Here is a 17,962-nt window from a genome sequence, read left to right as displayed (position 1 = left end):
GTCAAGAATCCACGGTGGAACGGCCTTTGCTATGCTTGCGGCGAGCCATGCGACGCTTTCTTCTAACCTCAGACCTTCTTTTGGCGCTGTCGTGTCCTCAGCTGGCAGCCAGCTGGGGAGGCAGTTCTGCTCCATCTGTTGTTCGGCTGGTGACAGAGGTCAGGCTTGACGTCGGCCGGGCCGCTGTGTCACAAGACAAAATTAATCAGAATTAAGAACCTGGAAACTGACATCCTGTGCAAAATAACACACACAATTAACATTGAAGGGAATATTTCAATGAGAATCATCATGTCTCTCAACAGCAGGAAACACCTAAAAATTCTATTTCTACTTGACTGAACAAAAACATTTGAAATATATTAAAGGGAATAACAGGGTTACTTATTCAAGTGAAAAGAAATGACACGCCGTTGTCAATGTTCATATTGCATTAAAAAACATATGTAGCAATAAAATCATCTCCATCCATCCATCTTCTGCTTATCCGGAGTTGTTGTCATTTTGGCCGCATGTAACCTGGATCTCGTTCTTTCGGTCACGACCCATAGCTCGTGACCATAGGTGAGGGTAGGAGCATAGATCGACCGGTAAATCGAGAGCTTTGCCTTTTGGCTCAGCTCTCTCTTCACCACGACAGACCGGTACAGAGTCAGCATTACTGCCGATGCTGCACCGATCCGCCTGTCGATCTCGCGCTCCATCCTGCCCTCACTCGTGAACAAGACCTCAAGATACTTGAACTCCTCCACTTGGGGAAGGATCTCATCCCCGATCCGGAGAGGGCATTCCACCCTTTTCTGACCAAGGACCATGGACTCGTGTACCCTCATCCCGACCGCTTTACACTCGGCTGCGAACCGCTCCAGTGAGAGCTGGAGATCACGGCCTGCAGAAGCCAACAGCACCATGTCATCTGCAAAAAGCAGAGACCCGATGCTGAGGTTCCCAAACCGGATCACCTCAACGCCTCGGCTGCGCCTAGAAATTCTGTCCATAAAAGTTATTAACAGAATTGGTGACATGGGCAGCCTTGGCGGGGTCCAACCCTCACCAGGAACGAATCCGACTTACTGCCGAAAATGGGGGTCAAACTCTGGCGTCAGTGATACAGGGACCGAACCGCCCTTATCAGTTGGCTCGGCACCCCGTACTCCCGAAGCACCCTCCACAGAATCTCCCGAGGGACACGGTCAAACGCCTTCTCCAAGTCAACAAAACACGTGGACTGGTCGGGCGAACTTCCATGCACCCTCGAGGATCCTGCTGAGGGTGTAGAGCTGGTCCACTGTTCCACGGCCAGGACCAAAGCCACACTTCTCCTTCTGAATTCGAGATTCGACCTCCCGACAGACCCTCCTCTCCAGCACCCCTGAATAGACCTTACCAGGGAGGCTGAGGAGTGTAATTCCCCTATAATTGGAACACACGCTCCGGTCCCCCTTCTTAAAGAGGGGAACCACCACCCCAGTCTGCCAATCCAGAGGCACCGTCCCCGATATCCACGCAATGTTGTAGAGGCGTGTCAGCCATGACAGCCCCACAACATCCAGAGCCTTTAAGAACTCCGGGCGGATCTCATCCACCCCCGGGGCCCTGCCACTGAGGAGTTTTTTAACTACCTCAGTGACTTCGACCCCAGAGATTGGAGAGTCCGCCTCAGAGTCTCCGGGCCCTGCTTCCACAATGGAAGGCGTGTCAGTGGAATTGAGGAGGACTTCGAAGTATTCTCCCCACCGACTCACGACGTCCCGAGACGAGGTCAGCAGCACACCATCTCCATTGTAAACAGTGTTGACCGTGCACTGCTTCCCCCTCCTGATACGCCAGATGGTGCACCAGAATCTCCTCGAAGCCGTCCGGAAGTCATTCTCCACGGCCTCGCCAAACTCCTCCCACGCCCAGGTTTTTGCCTCAGCAACCGCCGAAGCCGCGTTCCGCTTGGGCATCCGGTAACTGTCAGCTGCCTCCGGAGTCCCGCAGGCCAAAACGGCCCGATAGGACTCCAGCTTCAGCTTGACGGCATCCCTTACCGCCGGTGTCCACCAGCGGGTTCGGGTATTGCCGCCACGACAGGCTCCAACGACCTTACGGCCACAGCTCCGGTTGGCTGCCTCAACAATGGAGGTGCGGAACATGGTCCACTCGGACTCAATCTCCCCCGGGACATGGGAAAAGCTCTGCCAGAGGTGTGAGTTGAAGCTCTTCCAGACAGGGGATTCTGCCAGACGTTCCCAGCAGACCCTCACAGAGCATTTGGGTCTGCCAGGTCGGACCGGCATCTTCCCCCACCATCGAAGCCAACCCACCACCAGGTGGTGATCAGTTGACAGCTCTGCCCCTCTCTTCACCCGAGTGTCCAAAACATGCGGCCGCAAATCCGATGACACGACTACAAAGTCGATCATCGAACCGCAGCCTAGGTTGTCCTGGTGCCAAGTGCACACATGGACACCCTTATGCTTGAACATGGTGTTCATAATAGAAAATCCGTGTCGAGCACAGAAGTCAAACAATAGAACACTGCTGGGGTTCAGATCGGGGGGGGGGGGGGGCGTTCCTCCCAATCACACCCTTCCAGGACTCACTGTCATTGCCCACGTGAGCATTGAAGTCACCCAGTAAAACGATGGAGTCCCCAGAAGGAGCGCTCTCCAGCACCTCCTCCAGGGACTCCAAGAAGGGTGGGTACTCTGAGCTGCCATTTGGTGCATAGACACAAACAACAGTCAGGCCCGTCCCCCCACTCGAAGGCAGAGGGAGGCTACTCTCTCGTTCACCGGGGTGAACCCCAATGTACAGGCACCCAGCCGGGGGGCAATAAGTATGCCCACACCTGCTCGACGCCTCTCACCGTGGGCAACTCCAGAGTGGAAGAGAGTCCAGCCCCTCTCAAGAGGGCTTGTACCAGAGCCCAAACTATGTGTGGAGGCAAGTCCGACTATGTCTAGTCGGAACCTTTCTGCCTCACACACCAGCTCGGGGTCCTTTCCAGCCAGAGAGGTGACATTCCCTGTCCCTACAACCAGCCTCTGCAGCCGGGGATTGGACCGCCAAGGTTCTCCCCGCCTTTGACCGCCGCCCAGCTCACTTTGCACCCAACCCCTTTGGTCCCTCCTACAGGTGGTGAGCCCATGGAAAGGGGGACCCACGTTTTCTGTTCGGTCTATGCCCGGCCGGGCCCCATGGGCGAAGGCCCGGCCACAAGGCGCTCGCCTTCGAGCCCCACCTCCAGGCCTGGCTCCAGAGGGGGGCCCCGGTGACCCGTGTCTGGGCGAGGGAAAACTAGGTCCATTCGTCTTTTTCGTCATGAGGGGTCTTCTGAGCCGTGCTTTGTCTGGCCCCTCACCTAGGACCCTTTTGCCATGGGTGACCCTACTAGGGGCATGAAGCCCCAGACAACATGGCTCCTAGGATCATAGGGGCACGCAAACCCCTTCACCACGATATGGTGACAACTCACTCATCTCCATGATTTAAAAATATTTTTCAAAGTGAAGCTTTGGTGAAGAAAAGACAATAATTCTGCACTCGCTCGTGTACATTTCAAAACCGAAATTGTAAACACTCGTCTACTTCCCCTTTCGTCTACTTCCCCTTTCACTCATGTGCGTTTCAAATCTGAGGGGGAAAAAAATCTAGTTTATGTTGTACGCAATTGTAATGGCGCGTTCATGTTCAATTTGACATCAAAGTTGTGGCTTGGGGTTGGAAAGAAAATAATGGCGCGTACATGTTCAAAATGAAAATGGTGGTTTGGGGTTGGAAAGGAAACAGAAAAAATAAGACTTTGCTAGGCCGGTAGTGAAGACACTTTCCTTTCCACATTCCATCATGTAGTTCGACCGAAACAAAACCAAACAAAAACAAAAGTAAAAAAAGGGGGGAAAAAACAAGTTCCGTTCATCAAAAAGTGGAACAAATTCATGTGACGTGACGGATGCGATGACGCGACTGGCAGCCAGGAAGCCAAAAGCAACACCCGACAACTTACGTGAGGACCAACGAGCACATTTCTAGGCAAGTTGATTTCATGCAAGATATATCTTTCTGCGTTACAACCTGCACAGTTGCTTGTAAGTAAGAGGATATTTTCACTGCAGCAATTTGACATCATTTATGTGATGGCAAGGACGTCAAGTTGATTATTTAGCATCATTAAGATTCCAGGACATGTTTATTGTCTTGCCCAACGTTTTTCCAGTCCAGCGCAGTACATTTTCCATGTCATCTTCATCTTGCAGTACACATTCGTATTGAATATGCCTGTGATACATTAATAAAAAAAAATACTGGTACATTTTCCTATGTTTTAATGTTGAAACTGCATAATGTGTTACAGAGTGTCTGACCTATAATTGCCAATTGCGAACAGCAGCCCTCCCCCGCGCGCCTACCTCCAACCTTCGCTGTAAATTTAACACAAGGCAACTCCGCCCGTTTTCCAAGTTTCTCTCCTTGACACGACCGATTCAAATCAGGCTTCTGAGCGGCTCCCGAGGAGCGGACTTGCCGAGCCTCGGTTAAGAGGGTTGTCACTCTTGTCTTGAGCACTGCGTACTCCACTAAACACGCGCACGCGTACTATGGAGGTAGTGTCCCTATTTCAAGTGTCTTGTCGGATTTGTATGTCGTTTTCCAGATGTTCTCCTTGTTGCTGTTGCTGTGTTCTTTCTTTCCACACGGGGGGCCAGCATCTCCAATAAGTTGCTACAACGACCAGGGCGACGCGGTCGACTGGTAACGACAACTCATCAAACCGAAACGAAACAATGGCCGCCCGTGGCTTTTTTTCGTGCGCCAGGCGTTATCTTTTCTCAGCGCCAAGACGCACGCTAGCCTCCTAACAAGTTCTCAGTCAAATTAGGTACCGTGTTCGATCTTTCGGCATTTCTAACGTGATGCAACGGTGCCATTTACATGGGTTTCTTCTTCATTTCAAAGTGCAATTGGACAGACAAGCTGAGCGGGCTTCCTCTTCCCACGCGCACAGACTTGACAAATATTTTCTATTTGAGCGACATGAATATCGATGCCAGCCGGTCTTACGTGCCAAATGAGGTCCCGACTTTTTTTTTTCCTTGAGGTTTTACATGTACAAGCTGCCGAAGACGCACGGCACGGCATCGGGTCTAATGTACTTGCTGCTGGACGAGAGCGGCGCCGGCTGGACGCCCGGCGTGGGGACCATCAACGACACAATGGGAGCGCTGGGCAGGACGCTGGCGCAACTCTACTGGCAGACTCAAGTACGTTCACTCGCCTTTCCGACGGTAACGCGATTCAAATGCACAATGCCCTCTTTGTCAGCAGGCAGGAGTGGCCTACATCCTTTACAATGACCAGGATGGGCTCGGGCACAAACACAAAGGAGGACACACCAAAGGTGAGCTCCGCACTTGCCCAAAAAAGCCATGGCCATTTTTGCTGTGACGCCACTCGAATGAACCCAAATCAAGTCCCGCTTTGGCCAAGGAGAGCCACCTTTGCCGATGTGCCTTCGAACGTTTAGTGATCGGGACACGCATTCAGCACCGATACTTATGTCATCAAACCAATTCATTTCTCGACGAATGCATGACGCTGAGTCCTAGCATGACTCGAGAGGCAAAGATACTTTTTCTGCGATGTGACTGGAGTGCGTTTGTTGCCTTTTGTGGCGGGGAGGTGTGGTGCTGCTGGACAAGACACAGGGTTTCTGGCTCATCCACAGCACGCCCATCTTTCCCCCGGCACGACGGGCAGGCCACTACCACTTTCCAGACAGCGGCACCACTTATGGACAGAACTTCCTGTGCGTCAGCTTCCCGCTGGACCGCTTCCACACCATCGGTAAACCAGACGTCCGACAAAGAAAAAGAACCACCGCAAAACGCACGTGGTGACTTTCTTCGTGCAGGCGAGCAGCTGGAGATCAACCAGGCCAACGTCTATGACTGCGACGTGCCACCTTTCTTTACGGCAGCGGCCCCGGCTCTGGCTGCCGTATGCAATCAAAGTGGTGCGCGGGCCCCACCCACCAACCGCAGCGTCACGCTTACATCCAAAGGCGGCGCTGACTTCGTCAGCTTCGCCAAAGGGGCTGCCTTCGACCGCGGTAGGCAAAATAGGGCACAAATTGGTTTTCGAGCATTTTCGGCTAAGACAGCAAGTGAGCCATTCTGGTTTCAAGCAGACGTCTTCGACTGGATAGCAATCAACAAAAAAAAATCGATTTTTGTTTTTTAAATTCATCTGCTGAAGCCAGTTTAGTGCAGCAACATGAATCTGGTTCTTCAACAGACTCGCAAACTAAGTCTTGTAGAAGCCAGGCCCCGAAACTTCCAACTCATCCATCTTGACTTGAAGTGGCTATTTGACATCCGTTTTGTAAGTCTGACCAAAATGAAATAGGGAAGTCTTCATTTAAATTAAGAATTTCATCTTCTGAGGCCTGTTAAATTGAGCATCGTGCAATTTGCCAAGGACATCAGTTTGAGTCAAACAAGTCTGCCATTATGGCTGCGAGTACAGGGTCAAACTCCAAGCTTGTCCTCCAGCTCCTATTTGAGATGCATACAGAGCGCTGAAACATTTGACTTTGTTGCCCTCCCTAACCCAGGGATGAGAATTTTCCGCGGATCCGCGGATTTCTGTGTTTTTTTCCGTCGAAAGTATTATTTTTGTGAATCGTGTAAATCTGTTGAGGATTTTTTTTTTTTATATATATGGGAGGGGGGGGGTATGGAAGCGGAACATTAAGGGGCACATCAAAACAAAAAAACACAAAAACACAAAAGTACTTTTTTACTTTTACACATCAGCCCCCCAGATCCCCAGTCAGCCCCCCAGACCCCAGGCTACTTTTCAGTGTATTTTCACATTTGCCATTCTCATTCCTACTAACCTTCGTCCTCCTCTTACTGGCGTAGACCTGTACCAGTCATGGGTGGCCCCCGCCCTACGCTCGGACCTCCTGGTGCAGTTCTGGATCCACTCGGGAGGAATCCTGCCGTCTGACTGCAGCCCGGGTTGGACGGTGCTGGACGTCACGCGCCTGTCCCCGGGCGGCCTGTTGCCCTATAACAACAGCAAGGACCACTCCAAGTGGGCTGTCAGCCCACGGCCGGCGGCGGCGGATGGCGGTTGGCTGTGCGTGGGGGACATCAACCGCAACCGGGCCGAGGAAAAGCGGGGAGGTGGCGCACTTTGTCAGCGCCGTGCCGCCGTGTGGAAAGCGTACCGCACCACCGTGCTCGAGTGTCAGCCCTGCCGGGCTCCGGCGCTCGGCTCCGCTCACTGCTAATAAAGCATACATAACAAATCATCCGCCTAGAATCTTGGAAAAGATTTAATTTAGAAATTGCTTGTTTTTTCTTTTCAATTACAACGGGGGGGCACTTTGTACAGAAAGGCACCCAAAAGCAGACAAGTTTTCATGCAGTAACGGACAATGAGCTCACTGGCGCCGCCATGGCCTCCAGTCAGCTACTCTTGGCCTCACCAAAGGTGGCACTTTGCTCTGTCGCACGACACAGCCGTGATAAAAGGCCAAGTTTGCATTACAAGTGACTGCAGGACATTTCCAACACCATCAAAACAAAGCAAAAAACTTCATGTGGGGCACAGATGTCAAACTCCAGTCATCGGGTGTCGCATCCCTGCAAGTTTCTCAAGTTTACCTTGTTAAACACACCTGATTCAAATGATCATTCATCCTCACGTTCTGCAGGAACACCCGCGGACTGGAGTTTGACACCCCTGACAGAAAGCACCAATTGAAAAAATTCAAGAAAGCAAACAATTTGGAAAGCAAACCAGTAAAAAAAAAAAAAAAAAAAAAGGATAATTTGAGTGTGTAGGAAAAATGACATTTTGAGTTAAGAAATCTCCAAGAATTTGCAAGTAATCTCTTTGAAAGACACAATTTGGAAATCATAGTTTAAAATAAGACATTAGATACACACAAATGCAAATTTAAAACTTTAACTTAAAAAATATTGATCTTAATTTGGTAGGAGCTGTGGCAAAATGAACGTCAAATGAAGTAACATCAACCTTAGAAAAATAAAACCGTTAACTCCCCACCCACTAAACAAAAACCTAAGTGAAAGAAAAATAAATTCAACAAAAATTTAAAAACAATGAAATAAATAAACAGTACATTCAGTAGAAGCTGTAAATCATCCGGTTGTTTTAAAAACAGAAACATGAAACGCAAAGTCGATCCTAAAAAAATGGACAGGGAATAAATTGACAAAGCCAAAAAGACTGAAATGAAAGTGGCCTGCACCGGTGTGGTGTCAAAAGAGAGTTCGGGTCAATCTCCTTCCCTTGGCCTTGATTCGAGGATACGTGGCGGCGGCACTGCGCTCCGATTGGGCTGCGGGCGTGTCGCCAGCTTTGCGCCTCAGCAGGAAGTCCACGCTGGATGGCGTCATGGCATAAAAAACATTGCCCGTGGCCGGGATCAGCAACTCTGAGGGAACAAAACACAAAGTCAACAACTGTGCCGCAACATTCAAAAGTTAAGAGTCCTCGACTCGGATAGCAGCAAGATATGGACGGCTGGCTTCGCAAATAAAATGTCGTCATCACGTAACTCACACATGGAAAAAGTTGTCAAGGCGTCTCTCTAGTCTGGACTTGACTCCAAGTCAAACATGAGCGAGTCTGACAAACTCAGAAGTACAAAAGCAATCAATTCGATTCAATAAATGTTTTGGGAGTGAAACAACAACCAAAACCTTTTGGGCAACTTTGAGGAACTTTTAGCTTGTACTCGGAAGGAGGGCAAGAAAACGGCGGTAGATTGGCTGGAAATAATTGAGACCCCAGAGGAGGTTTCTGATTGCCTGTCGACGGCAGCAAAGCACTACTTGTGTCTAAATTGAGCTTTTACACAGCCTGAGCTCAAAGCACAACGTATGCTCCCAAAACACGCCCCTGGGGAAGGAGTCTGAGCTGCGGTACACCTTTCCCTCCGGGCAGAAGTTGAACCAGCTCGTATGCCGACGCCCGCACCGGGTCCTGATTGTGCTTCTCCAACGCCGTGCCGATGGTGGCCGGCGTCTTGTCATCGCTCGTCACCTGAGGATGAACAAAGTTGGACTACAATTCCAACAGTGCTGCCGTGTCAATCAATCGCTGCGCTCCACCGACCAGGATGCTGCGGTACAAGTTGCCATCTTGCAGGTCCATGCGGATCCTGATAATGCGCATGTCAGGGCCCGAACTTTGATCCCTGCTGCCGGCGACAGGCTGGTTGTTGCCGCAGGAGGCCGAGCGCCGGTGGGATTTGGGAGGAGTCCCTGGAACCAGACGGGAGGCCGCCGAGCCGTTGATGGCCAGCGGCGGCGACGTGTCCACATCCAGACACGACACTGATGGAGATCTCATGTGCTCAAAAAAAAAAACAAAAAAAAAAAGAAAAGAAAAAAACGTCGATCCAACATATGTGACTTCAAATAATTTATCAATTTGCCTCCAAAATATCTACCTTTTGGGGACTTAGGGGGTCAGAACTCACATATTTTGTGGCTACATATTTTAAAATCCAATTTGTGCAACCAAATGATATTTTTGGAAAAGCCCAACACAAACCTCCAAAAGTTGAGGATTGTCCGAGGACGCAATTGTGACCTGCCTCGAGGAGGCGACGGCGTGGACGCACGCTCGGCTCGCTGGCAAAACGACGCCTGCGCTCACCTTGGTGAGTTTGGAGAGCAGGCTGTTGATGGGCCAGGACGAGTCAGAGGGAGCGTCGGCCGGGCCGCTCACGGAGACGCTGAAGCTGGACACAAGCAAGTGTCAGAACACGGCGAGACGGGATGCTTTGGCCAGGCGGACTTACTTGGGGCATTGCGTGATGACGACGGTCGGCAGGCCGCCACAGGCTTGTGGCACCGCTTCGCAAGGCGCTTCGATCTCATTGGATAGTCTGTAACTAAACACGCACGAGTGGCCATCTCCTTTTTCTGGAATAAAGGGGGGTCATGGCGGGGTTGTTGTCCTTGCTGAACACAATTTACCTTTCCTGGTCGCTTAGCGTGGGAACGCTACGGTACCAGCGCAGGAAGGCCTCGTCCGCTACCAAGGCGCAGTTTTTGCACGACGACTGGAGCAGCCGGATTTGAGCTAGAACCTCAAATTCCTGTTAAAGAGGAGCAACAAAGGAATCCAAGCAGAGAAGAGATTGCGACCGCGCTGGCAGAGTGGCTGGCTCCTAAAGTCTGTCATCGTGGGCGCGGCCTCAATGTCTCAGATTGGCTAACTACGTGTCCACTCACCCGTCGGCGCTTGTCAAAGTTGATGTAGCCGTTCTGGAATGGGACCGCGCGGGTCAGCAAAGAGGCGGGCAAAGCATGCAAAGGCGGCGACGCACTGACCTCCAACCGGTCCTTGACAGCAGTGTCCAGCATGGTCAGGTCGGTCAGGAACTGGCCCAGGTAGGGCACTGTGCCCTGGCACGCGCCCCACTGATAAGAAAGTCAGCAAGACCATGATACCATCTGCTTTTCAAACCAGCACATATTTGCTTTTGTGAGCTTTGCGCCGATCTTGGCTTCAAATCAGGTTCCCTTACTTGGGCTCAAGCAACTCAACCCCAAAGTTTGGCCTATATCCCGCACTGGGTTCCTTATTTTTTTCCCAAGTGCTACTTGATATGAAATGGGCTCACCTCAGCAGCGCGCTTGCTGGTGATGTGCTCGCCCAGGTTGGCAAACTTGGATGTACCTTCCTACATTCGAAACAAAAAGGGGAAAAATTTAATTCAGTGGCAAATCGCTATTTGGTACATTTGGTACTCTCAACGCTGGTATGATTTAAAAAAAATGATTTTCCTGATAAAACGAAGGCAAATGCCATGAATTCCTCGATTCAAGCCCCCCCCCCCCCTTTAAAAAAAAAAAGCGTCATAATGCACTCGCTGACAACTTCTCACAGCAAAGACAAAAGAATGCAAGTGTTTTGGGAGGCCATTTTGCACATTATGATGTGCCCACCTTGGCCACCTGGAAGTGGTATAAACACGCACAGACAGACAAACGGTTACATTGTCCAGTAACAGTGAGACGTCTCAACTGCTCTCAGCTCGTGTACAGCGCAAATATTTGAATATTTGTCATTCCACGCAGTGGATTTTCTTTCTCACATCACCTCCTTAAGCAGCTCTCGGCTCTGCGAGTAGTTGTCCTTGTCCGAGAAGATCTCGCACAGATCCTCGTACTTCTTCATCATCTCCCTGGAAAACAAACAGCCGCACGCACAACAATTTGACATTACGTTATGATCCGAAGCACATGCAGTCAAGAGTCAAGGCGCACGTCCGTACCTGTCGGTGTCCTGCCACGTCCTCCTCAAGCGGTGGATGGGGTTGCTCTGCAGGGCCGACACGATGGCGTACAGCGAAGAGAAGTTCTTCTTGGCGCGACACGCCTTAACAAAGTGAGCATGAGGTGCAAATGCAAGGCAGAGCTACGACAGACAAGCTGTGCGCTGAAGCCGGTGGGCACCAGCTCTCACCTGGGCCACGGCGATCCACTTCTCCAGCAGCCTGGCCGGCCTCCGTGTGCTATCACTGCCGCTCAGGCATGAGACCAGTACGGCGTTGGCCAGACAGTTGAACTGGCGGACGGTGGCCCGCACGGACCAGCACGTGCCCTCATGGCCTTTCTTGTCACGCTGCGACCACAGCGAGCCCAGGCAGTGGTACGGCACCAGGCGCACGAACAGATCCTACACGCATGCGCACACGTTTGGCACAGGTGAGTTGTGCCAAGTGTCGGCGAGTCTAACCGCTTTCTCCAGAATCCCAAATGAAGACCGACGGCGCAAAGCCCACGGAAGTGGTGACACAAAAGCGAGAGACATTTTCTCTCACCGTTTCAATGCGGGTGAGCTGCTCGGCCACGACGGCCGTGGGGAAGCCCAGAATTGCGGCGGCCTGGAACTGACGCATATCCCAAGACGACGGGCTGCTGGCGACGTTCACCTCTGCCCCTGGGACAAAAATGCTTGCCGTCAATGTCTGACCCACGTCAGAGGCTACGGACGAATTAAAAAATGATAAATCACTTCTTTACAGGCATAACATTTGGACTGCTTGAAAATACTGTAGTATTTAACTTTGATCAGCCCTTATTATTATTTTTGCATTATTTGGGGGGGGAGTGGCACTGGTTAGCACGTCCGCCTCACAATTAGGAGGATGCGGGTTCGATTGCACCTCCGGCCTTCCCTGTGTGGAGTTTGCATGTTTTACCCATGCCCGCGTGGGTTTTCTCCAGGCACTCCGGTTTCCTCCAACATCCCCAAACCATGGTTGGTAGGCCGATTAAGCACTCCAAATTGGCTTAGGTGAGTGGAGTGCGGATGGTTGTTTATATCTGTGTGCCCTGCGATTGGGTGGCAACCGGTTCAGGGTGTCCCCCGCCTACTGCCTGATGACTGCTGGGATAGGCTCCAGCACAAGAGGTGGGGACAAGTGGTACAGACAATATTTGCGGGGGGTGGGGGCTGAGGCTCAACCTGGATATACGTTGTCGGGCAGCAAGGCTTTCTCACTGAGCTCCTCGGCCAGGCGGAGGACGCGAGCGCGAAGATCGCGGGCAGACGGTGAGTCTCCAGGAAGAAGCGGCGCCAATCGCAGCAGGCGCGAAGGCTCCTGGAGGCCGCAGAAATCCTCGGGGTACTCGAACAGCCACGCGCCAAACACCGAGCGCACGGCTCTGCGGTGCAGGTTACAACATTAGGGACACCCTTGCAAGCACTTTGCCTTCACCAAATGCCCAAATTGACTCTGCCAGAGAGAGCTTCGTTCAAGTGCCTTGGCCACGGACAGAATGCAGTCAACCCCAGTTTACCGCGAGGGATACGCTGTTGAGTGTCTTGGAAGGCAGAACGCAACCAAATGTTGCCGCTTGCTTAAAATACGAGCGGGGTACCGTTGCGACTCGTAAATCAAGGCGTTGACCGAAACTCTTTAAGGCGTCAAATGCGAGGCGACCTGTTGAAGGATTTCCTAGGCTGTTCATCGTCAGCATGGCTGGGCGACCGCTGCAACCTGCCCAAGCAAAGGTCAGATGAGGCCACGTCTGGTGTGGCCACGGAAACGGGAGCCCTACCTGTCACTGAGCACGTCCAACACTTTCTGCGTGGTGCTGAAAGACCGATAGGTCGCCAGAAAGATGGCGACAAAGGACGGGTCGCCCAGAGCAAAGGAGTGCAGCAGGTGTAGCGTCAGCTTCTCTTCTGTGCCTGCCTTCACATACTTGCTGCGGGAAACACACGACTGCATCGCCACGGCAAGGGCAAACAAAAATAACACACCAATTACCTCTCACAGAAGTATAACGCTCTCACACTCAGACTTTGCTCACACACAACTGAAAGGCTTTCACCCAGTTCACAGCACGCACGCAGACCTCTTTTTCTTACGTTTACAACGCTGTCCCATTTCCAAACAACTACGAAAAGGCTCTCCCATCCAGACATCTACAGTATACACACGCTGTCTCTTACTGTGGACGAGCCGGCCACTTGTTTGACCACCACTGTGTAGATGAGTCCATCCTCTTCCTCCTCCGCAACTGTGGACTGCACGCACACAGACACGCACGCATGTTGCTGCTGCTCATTGCAGAACGCACATAACTGCTGCTTTTGATTGGTATGGGAAAACAAATATTTCTCATCTAGTGTTTTAGTTTTCTTTACAGCAGCCAAAAGAGCTGTCGGTGTCCTCACCGCATCCAGAGGACAGTACCACGTTGTCTTCATGGGCGACGACTCCACCTGAGCCAGAAAAACACGAGCGGCACGTCAAGCCCAGCCAAGTTTCTTTCCATAGGCCTTCATGGCAGAAATGCCTCAAGGGGCTTCTGAACTAGCACAGGACCACTTTTAGCCCACAAAGACAAAGATGGCCGGGTGGCTGCTTGGGGCGAGTCAAGACTGAGCGTTGGCTCAGCAACGCCAGAGACGTGCAAGGGGCTGGCCGAGTCGAGGCTGGCCGAGTGGGAGCCGGCCGAGTCGGGGCTGGCCAAGTCGAGGCTTCCCCACTCAAGGGCCATCGACATGCAGCTAATTCTAATTCCCGCCTGACTTAGGCACGTTCTCTCCTCAATTAATTTGCAGTTAGCCACTTTTTGTCTTTCATTTGCTGGCAGGAAGTAGTGGAGTGCGAGTGCCCACAAAGTCCAGGGGCTTATTTCCAGATCAATTGCCCCTCTCGTCTTTCTCCAGTGCTCTATTTTTTCCCTTCTTTGTGTTTGTGTGCACTATGAGAAACCAGTTTGTCCCATGACGCTATTTCAACAAAAAGGTCGTTAGTGCAAACAAACATGTGGTGGAGGCGGGGCACACGTCCACCTTGATGCTGATCGTTAGCCTTGTCCTTGATAGCCTCGAGTCCTTGATGAGGGGCTTCTCAAGCAATGATTGCCAAACCTTCGCTCCTTCCCCTTGTCTTTCACCACAAGGAGATTTGGACACTGTTGGACACGTCTCTCGCGCTGGCTGCAATGCCAACAACGTCGAATGAAGCCAATGTTAAAACTAAAAACAATGGCCACTGTCCAGATGGGGCTCGCATGACAAACACATCCCAAGGAGGCCCAACTCAGAATAAGAGCTCCAACACGCCGGGCTGTATCGGATTTCGTTTCCCGGGCGGCAGCGTGAAAGCGGATGCTGCCGTGAAGCGACAACCCTCACGGCCGCTACATTAATTATTCAGCACTGCACCAGAGACAAGATGGCGAGATAAAGGACAGCCGCTTGGAGGCTGGCTTGCCTGGGGAAAAGCCGCCGCCACATTTGACATTTAGGCCGCAGTGGGGCCTTTGGATGCCATTTTGTAGACAGAGCATCCGAATCCGGGGCGGCAAACGTGGGGTTCCCCCAATTTGGGATGACTTGCACGTTTCTCAACCAACGCAAACCTCCTTTTTGCTCATTCCTCAGTTTGTCTTGTGCAATACGCTTCTTCCATTCCCCAAAAGAAAAGCTTCCTTGCAGATCCAAACCTTTGGGTTCACCTATCGTCAGCTTGCGTCTGTGCAACGTGTTTACTTGGAGCTCACCTGCACCTGCGGCCGAGTGCACAGAGGCCGGGAAGCGAGGAGTGGCACGGCGCTGGAGCCCGGCAGGTCGTAGCCACCTGTGTGGCGGGGCAGCATGCCGACCGGCGCGGCTGCTCAACACACAAAAACACACAATACATGCACGTTAGATACTTAGAGCTAGTTCTGGGCCAGCCCAGGTCTTTGTCCATCCGTGAATGGCCGCTATTCATTGAGGGTAAACGGCTACTGGATGACTCAACGTGTACTCACGACGTGCCATATTGAGAGCACAGCGTCAGAATTGCACTCTTGTCAAGGGAGGAAAAATGCAAACTGTCTTTAAATTGCCACATCAAGAGTGGAAGCAAAAACTAGTGAGTACGTCAACATCTGATTGCATACAAAATGCGATTTCAAACCGAATGAACAAGATCAATATACGAACGACGCGATATTTTGCATTGGGTCTGAAGCGCGCATGCGATATAGCGCTCCATTCTGGTGCGGTTCTCACGCCTTCAACCCTCCACTTGCTGAACGACCGCCAGAGCCACGGCTGCCACAAGGTCCCACAGCAGTGCAACTGGCGAACGTGCACGGAAAGGCTCGACCAATTGGCACGCACGTTTTCGCTGCGTCAGCCACAGGAAATATGCTCTCAGACGCCAAATTGCTCACAATGACCCATTTTGATCCTGGTTTTTTTTTTCAAAAGATTGGAAACGTGTCAAAGTGTTCAACCACGGGTTCATCATTGTCAGTTTGACAGCTCGTATGTGCCAAACTCGCAAATGAGCCCACTCGTATCTCAAGCCCCCCCCCCCAACTATCGTGTTTTGCCGGACACTTGTTGTTCCCTCTTGCCAAACTATGAAATAATCTTTCCTCTACTGAACATTCGAATGTTTTAACACACGCTCATGTGATCCACCACCACAACCACACACACACACACACTTATGACAACATGACAAGAAACACGATGAAAACAGGAAGAGCTTATCAAGAGAGCACAGAGAAAAACTGAGTGAAAGGAGGAGGAAGCAAGCAAGCAAAAAAGCAAGCAAGTAAACTTACAACATATGCGCCTGGGCTTGTCTTCGCTGGGCTTGTCTCGGCCTCACGAAGAGCTGCCGGCTGGCCGACTGCAAGGCGACTGCGACGAGAGTTGCGCCTATCTGGAATTGGAGGCCGTCGGTGTCAGCAAGGACGGGGAGGGTTTGCCCGCTCGGGGTGGTGGTGGGAGGCGTCGCCGTTCGCTTTGCCTGCCTGCCTGCCTGCCCGCCCGCCTGGCTGCTCGCCAGCCTGACTCGGCCAGCCTCTCCTTCGTCCGCTATCTGCTTGGCCGTGGTTGCCTGTGCGAGCAGCTGATAGGCAACTCTGTTTATGTGACGCATAGCCGCTGGCTGCAACGTTGCCGACAGGAAACTAAAAGAAATAATAATAATAATAATAATAATAATAATAATAATAATAATAATAATAATAATAATAATAATAATAATAATAATAATAATAATAAGAAGAAGAAGAAGAAGAAGAAGAAGAAGAAGAAGAAGAAGAAGAAGAAGAAGAAGAAGCAGAAGAAGCAGAAGAAGAAGGCAGGCATGCATCTGGGAGGCGCTAAACCGCTAACAATTTAAACTCAACGTTCTGGGTATTAATCCCATCTTGGGTTTGTGCGTGTTCGTTGTATTACCGTAACCATCACAAAACTGAACCAACTCTTGTTTTCAACTTTCTCATTTGCACAGTGTACTCGCAACTACTACACGTAGAGTTGTTTCATGTTGAAAGCGATTGCGGATAAGAAAATATGCGCAATACAGACTTCAAAACTACATACGCCTCTCAATTGAAGGTAGTGGCTGGTATTGCAATACTTACGGTGATAGTTATACCGTAACTATCCCACAATGCAATCAAGCAATGTTTTGAACTCTCTGTTACACAGTATAAGAGCAACCGCTAACATTGAGCTCAGGTGTCACCGTTTTATTAAAACGAAAGACCTACGGATACAAAAACATGAGCGTTTAATCTTTAAACCAGCGTCTTTGTTTTGGAGGATGATGCATGTATTGTATTAGTTACGGTCGTATCTGCGAGGCAGCTGTGTTCACGGACTTCCCACAATACAAGGTGGCATCGTCGGCTCTAGTGATGTGAATTCCAGTTATTTTAGGTGAACTGAATCTTTAAAATCAGTTCACTCAAAAGATTCTTTCAAACGAATTGTTCAACAAATTGTTCAACGATTTGTCCCCCCCCCCCCCCACACACACACACACACACACACTGATCCGTTTTCTCTCTCTCTTTTTTTTTTTTTACAACATCCCGTGGAAACAAACCATACACATCAAACAATACAACTACACCCCCCCCCAATTATTATATATAATAATAATTGGCTCGGGTAATTAACACATTTCTTTCTATAATACACCTACACACTGATTCGTTGGCAACAGTCTCTCGCCTGGTCATGAACGGGAAGTTGCGTCACTGACTCGTTCCTGAACGGGAAATTAGGTCACTGACTCTTAAAGTCCCTCCTCCATCTATCACTCGCTGCTGATTAGTCGTTCGCGAAGATTCACGAATGAGTGACAGACAGCATTGCCGCTAGGGCCTGTCTAGCGGCTAGGCCATTGCCAGCCGACACACGTTATCCCGACATTGATGTTTTAATTTTTTATTTGTTGGCTTGTAGTTGATGGTGTCATTATATCGAATGCGTTTGTGTTTGGATAAAAGTTAAAAAAAAAAAAAAAACATTATGGCGACTTTTGTTAATTTTGGGGACACCAACTCATATAAAAACGTAAAACACGTATACATGTGGTCATATAAAGCAGTTTCCCATCCATCCATCCATTTTCTGAACCGCTTAGTCCCCACGGGGGTCGCGG

General features: G+C 50.7%; 2 protein-coding genes across 12 annotated transcripts; one reads left to right on the top strand and one right to left on the bottom strand.

Moving 5' to 3' along the window:
- The first annotated feature begins 3,741 nt into the window (after positions 1 to 3,741).
- On the top strand, positions 3,742 to 8,081 carry dnase2 (deoxyribonuclease II, lysosomal). Of its 9 annotated transcripts, none has more exons than XM_085918655.1 (7): positions 3,744 to 4,020; positions 4,643 to 4,740; positions 5,087 to 5,249; positions 5,314 to 5,386; positions 5,714 to 5,832; positions 5,900 to 6,097; positions 6,912 to 8,081. In XM_085918655.1, the coding sequence occupies exons 2-7, from the start codon at positions 4,643 to 4,645 to the stop codon at positions 7,332 to 7,334; spliced, it is 1,074 nt and encodes a 357-aa protein (XP_085774781.1). In that variant the 5' UTR covers positions 3,744 to 4,020; the 3' UTR covers positions 7,335 to 8,081. The 9 variants fall into 9 exon arrangements, with proteins under 9 accessions (XP_085774789.1, XP_085774786.1, XP_085774781.1 ...); XM_085918657.1 differs by lacking the exon at positions 3,744 to 4,020 and adding an exon at positions 4,054 to 4,076; XM_085918656.1 differs by lacking the exon at positions 3,744 to 4,020 and adding an exon at positions 4,107 to 4,531.
- rgl2 (ral guanine nucleotide dissociation stimulator-like 2) lies at positions 7,309 to 16,459 on the bottom strand. Of its 3 annotated transcripts, none has more exons than XM_085918643.1 (20): positions 16,125 to 16,446; positions 15,066 to 15,175; positions 13,729 to 13,776; positions 13,504 to 13,578; positions 13,107 to 13,273; positions 12,989 to 13,045; positions 12,511 to 12,710; positions 11,864 to 11,982; positions 11,506 to 11,718; positions 11,315 to 11,418; positions 11,140 to 11,224; positions 10,661 to 10,720; positions 10,368 to 10,457; positions 10,269 to 10,301; positions 10,011 to 10,132; positions 9,833 to 9,925; positions 9,688 to 9,772; positions 9,142 to 9,381; positions 8,955 to 9,069; positions 7,309 to 8,458 (listed from the first exon to the last, which is right to left on the bottom strand). In XM_085918643.1, exons 2-20 carry the CDS (start codon positions 15,159 to 15,161, stop codon positions 8,283 to 8,285), a joined length of 2,178 nt encoding a protein of 725 aa, XP_085774769.1. In that variant the 5' UTR covers positions 15,162 to 15,175; positions 16,125 to 16,446; the 3' UTR covers positions 7,309 to 8,282. The 3 variants fall into 3 exon arrangements, 2 of the variants coding, with proteins under 2 accessions (XP_085774769.1, XP_085774770.1); XM_085918644.1 differs by having other exon boundaries at positions 8,308 to 8,458; positions 9,004 to 9,069; positions 16,125 to 16,457; XR_015066934.1 differs by having other exon boundaries at positions 8,385 to 8,458; positions 9,004 to 9,069; positions 9,142 to 9,373; positions 16,125 to 16,459.
- Between the last annotated feature and the right edge of the window lie 1,503 nt (positions 16,460 to 17,962).

This window comes from Syngnathus leptorhynchus, chromosome 8 (assembly GCF_054491065.1).
Source record: "Syngnathus leptorhynchus isolate UIUO chromosome 8, UIUO_Slep, whole genome shotgun sequence".
In the NCBI taxonomy this organism is placed as follows: Eukaryota; Metazoa; Chordata; class Actinopteri; order Syngnathiformes; family Syngnathidae; genus Syngnathus; species Syngnathus leptorhynchus.
The sequence above is the reverse complement of the archived record's forward strand: the minus strand, read 5'-3'. Positions and strand labels throughout refer to the sequence as shown.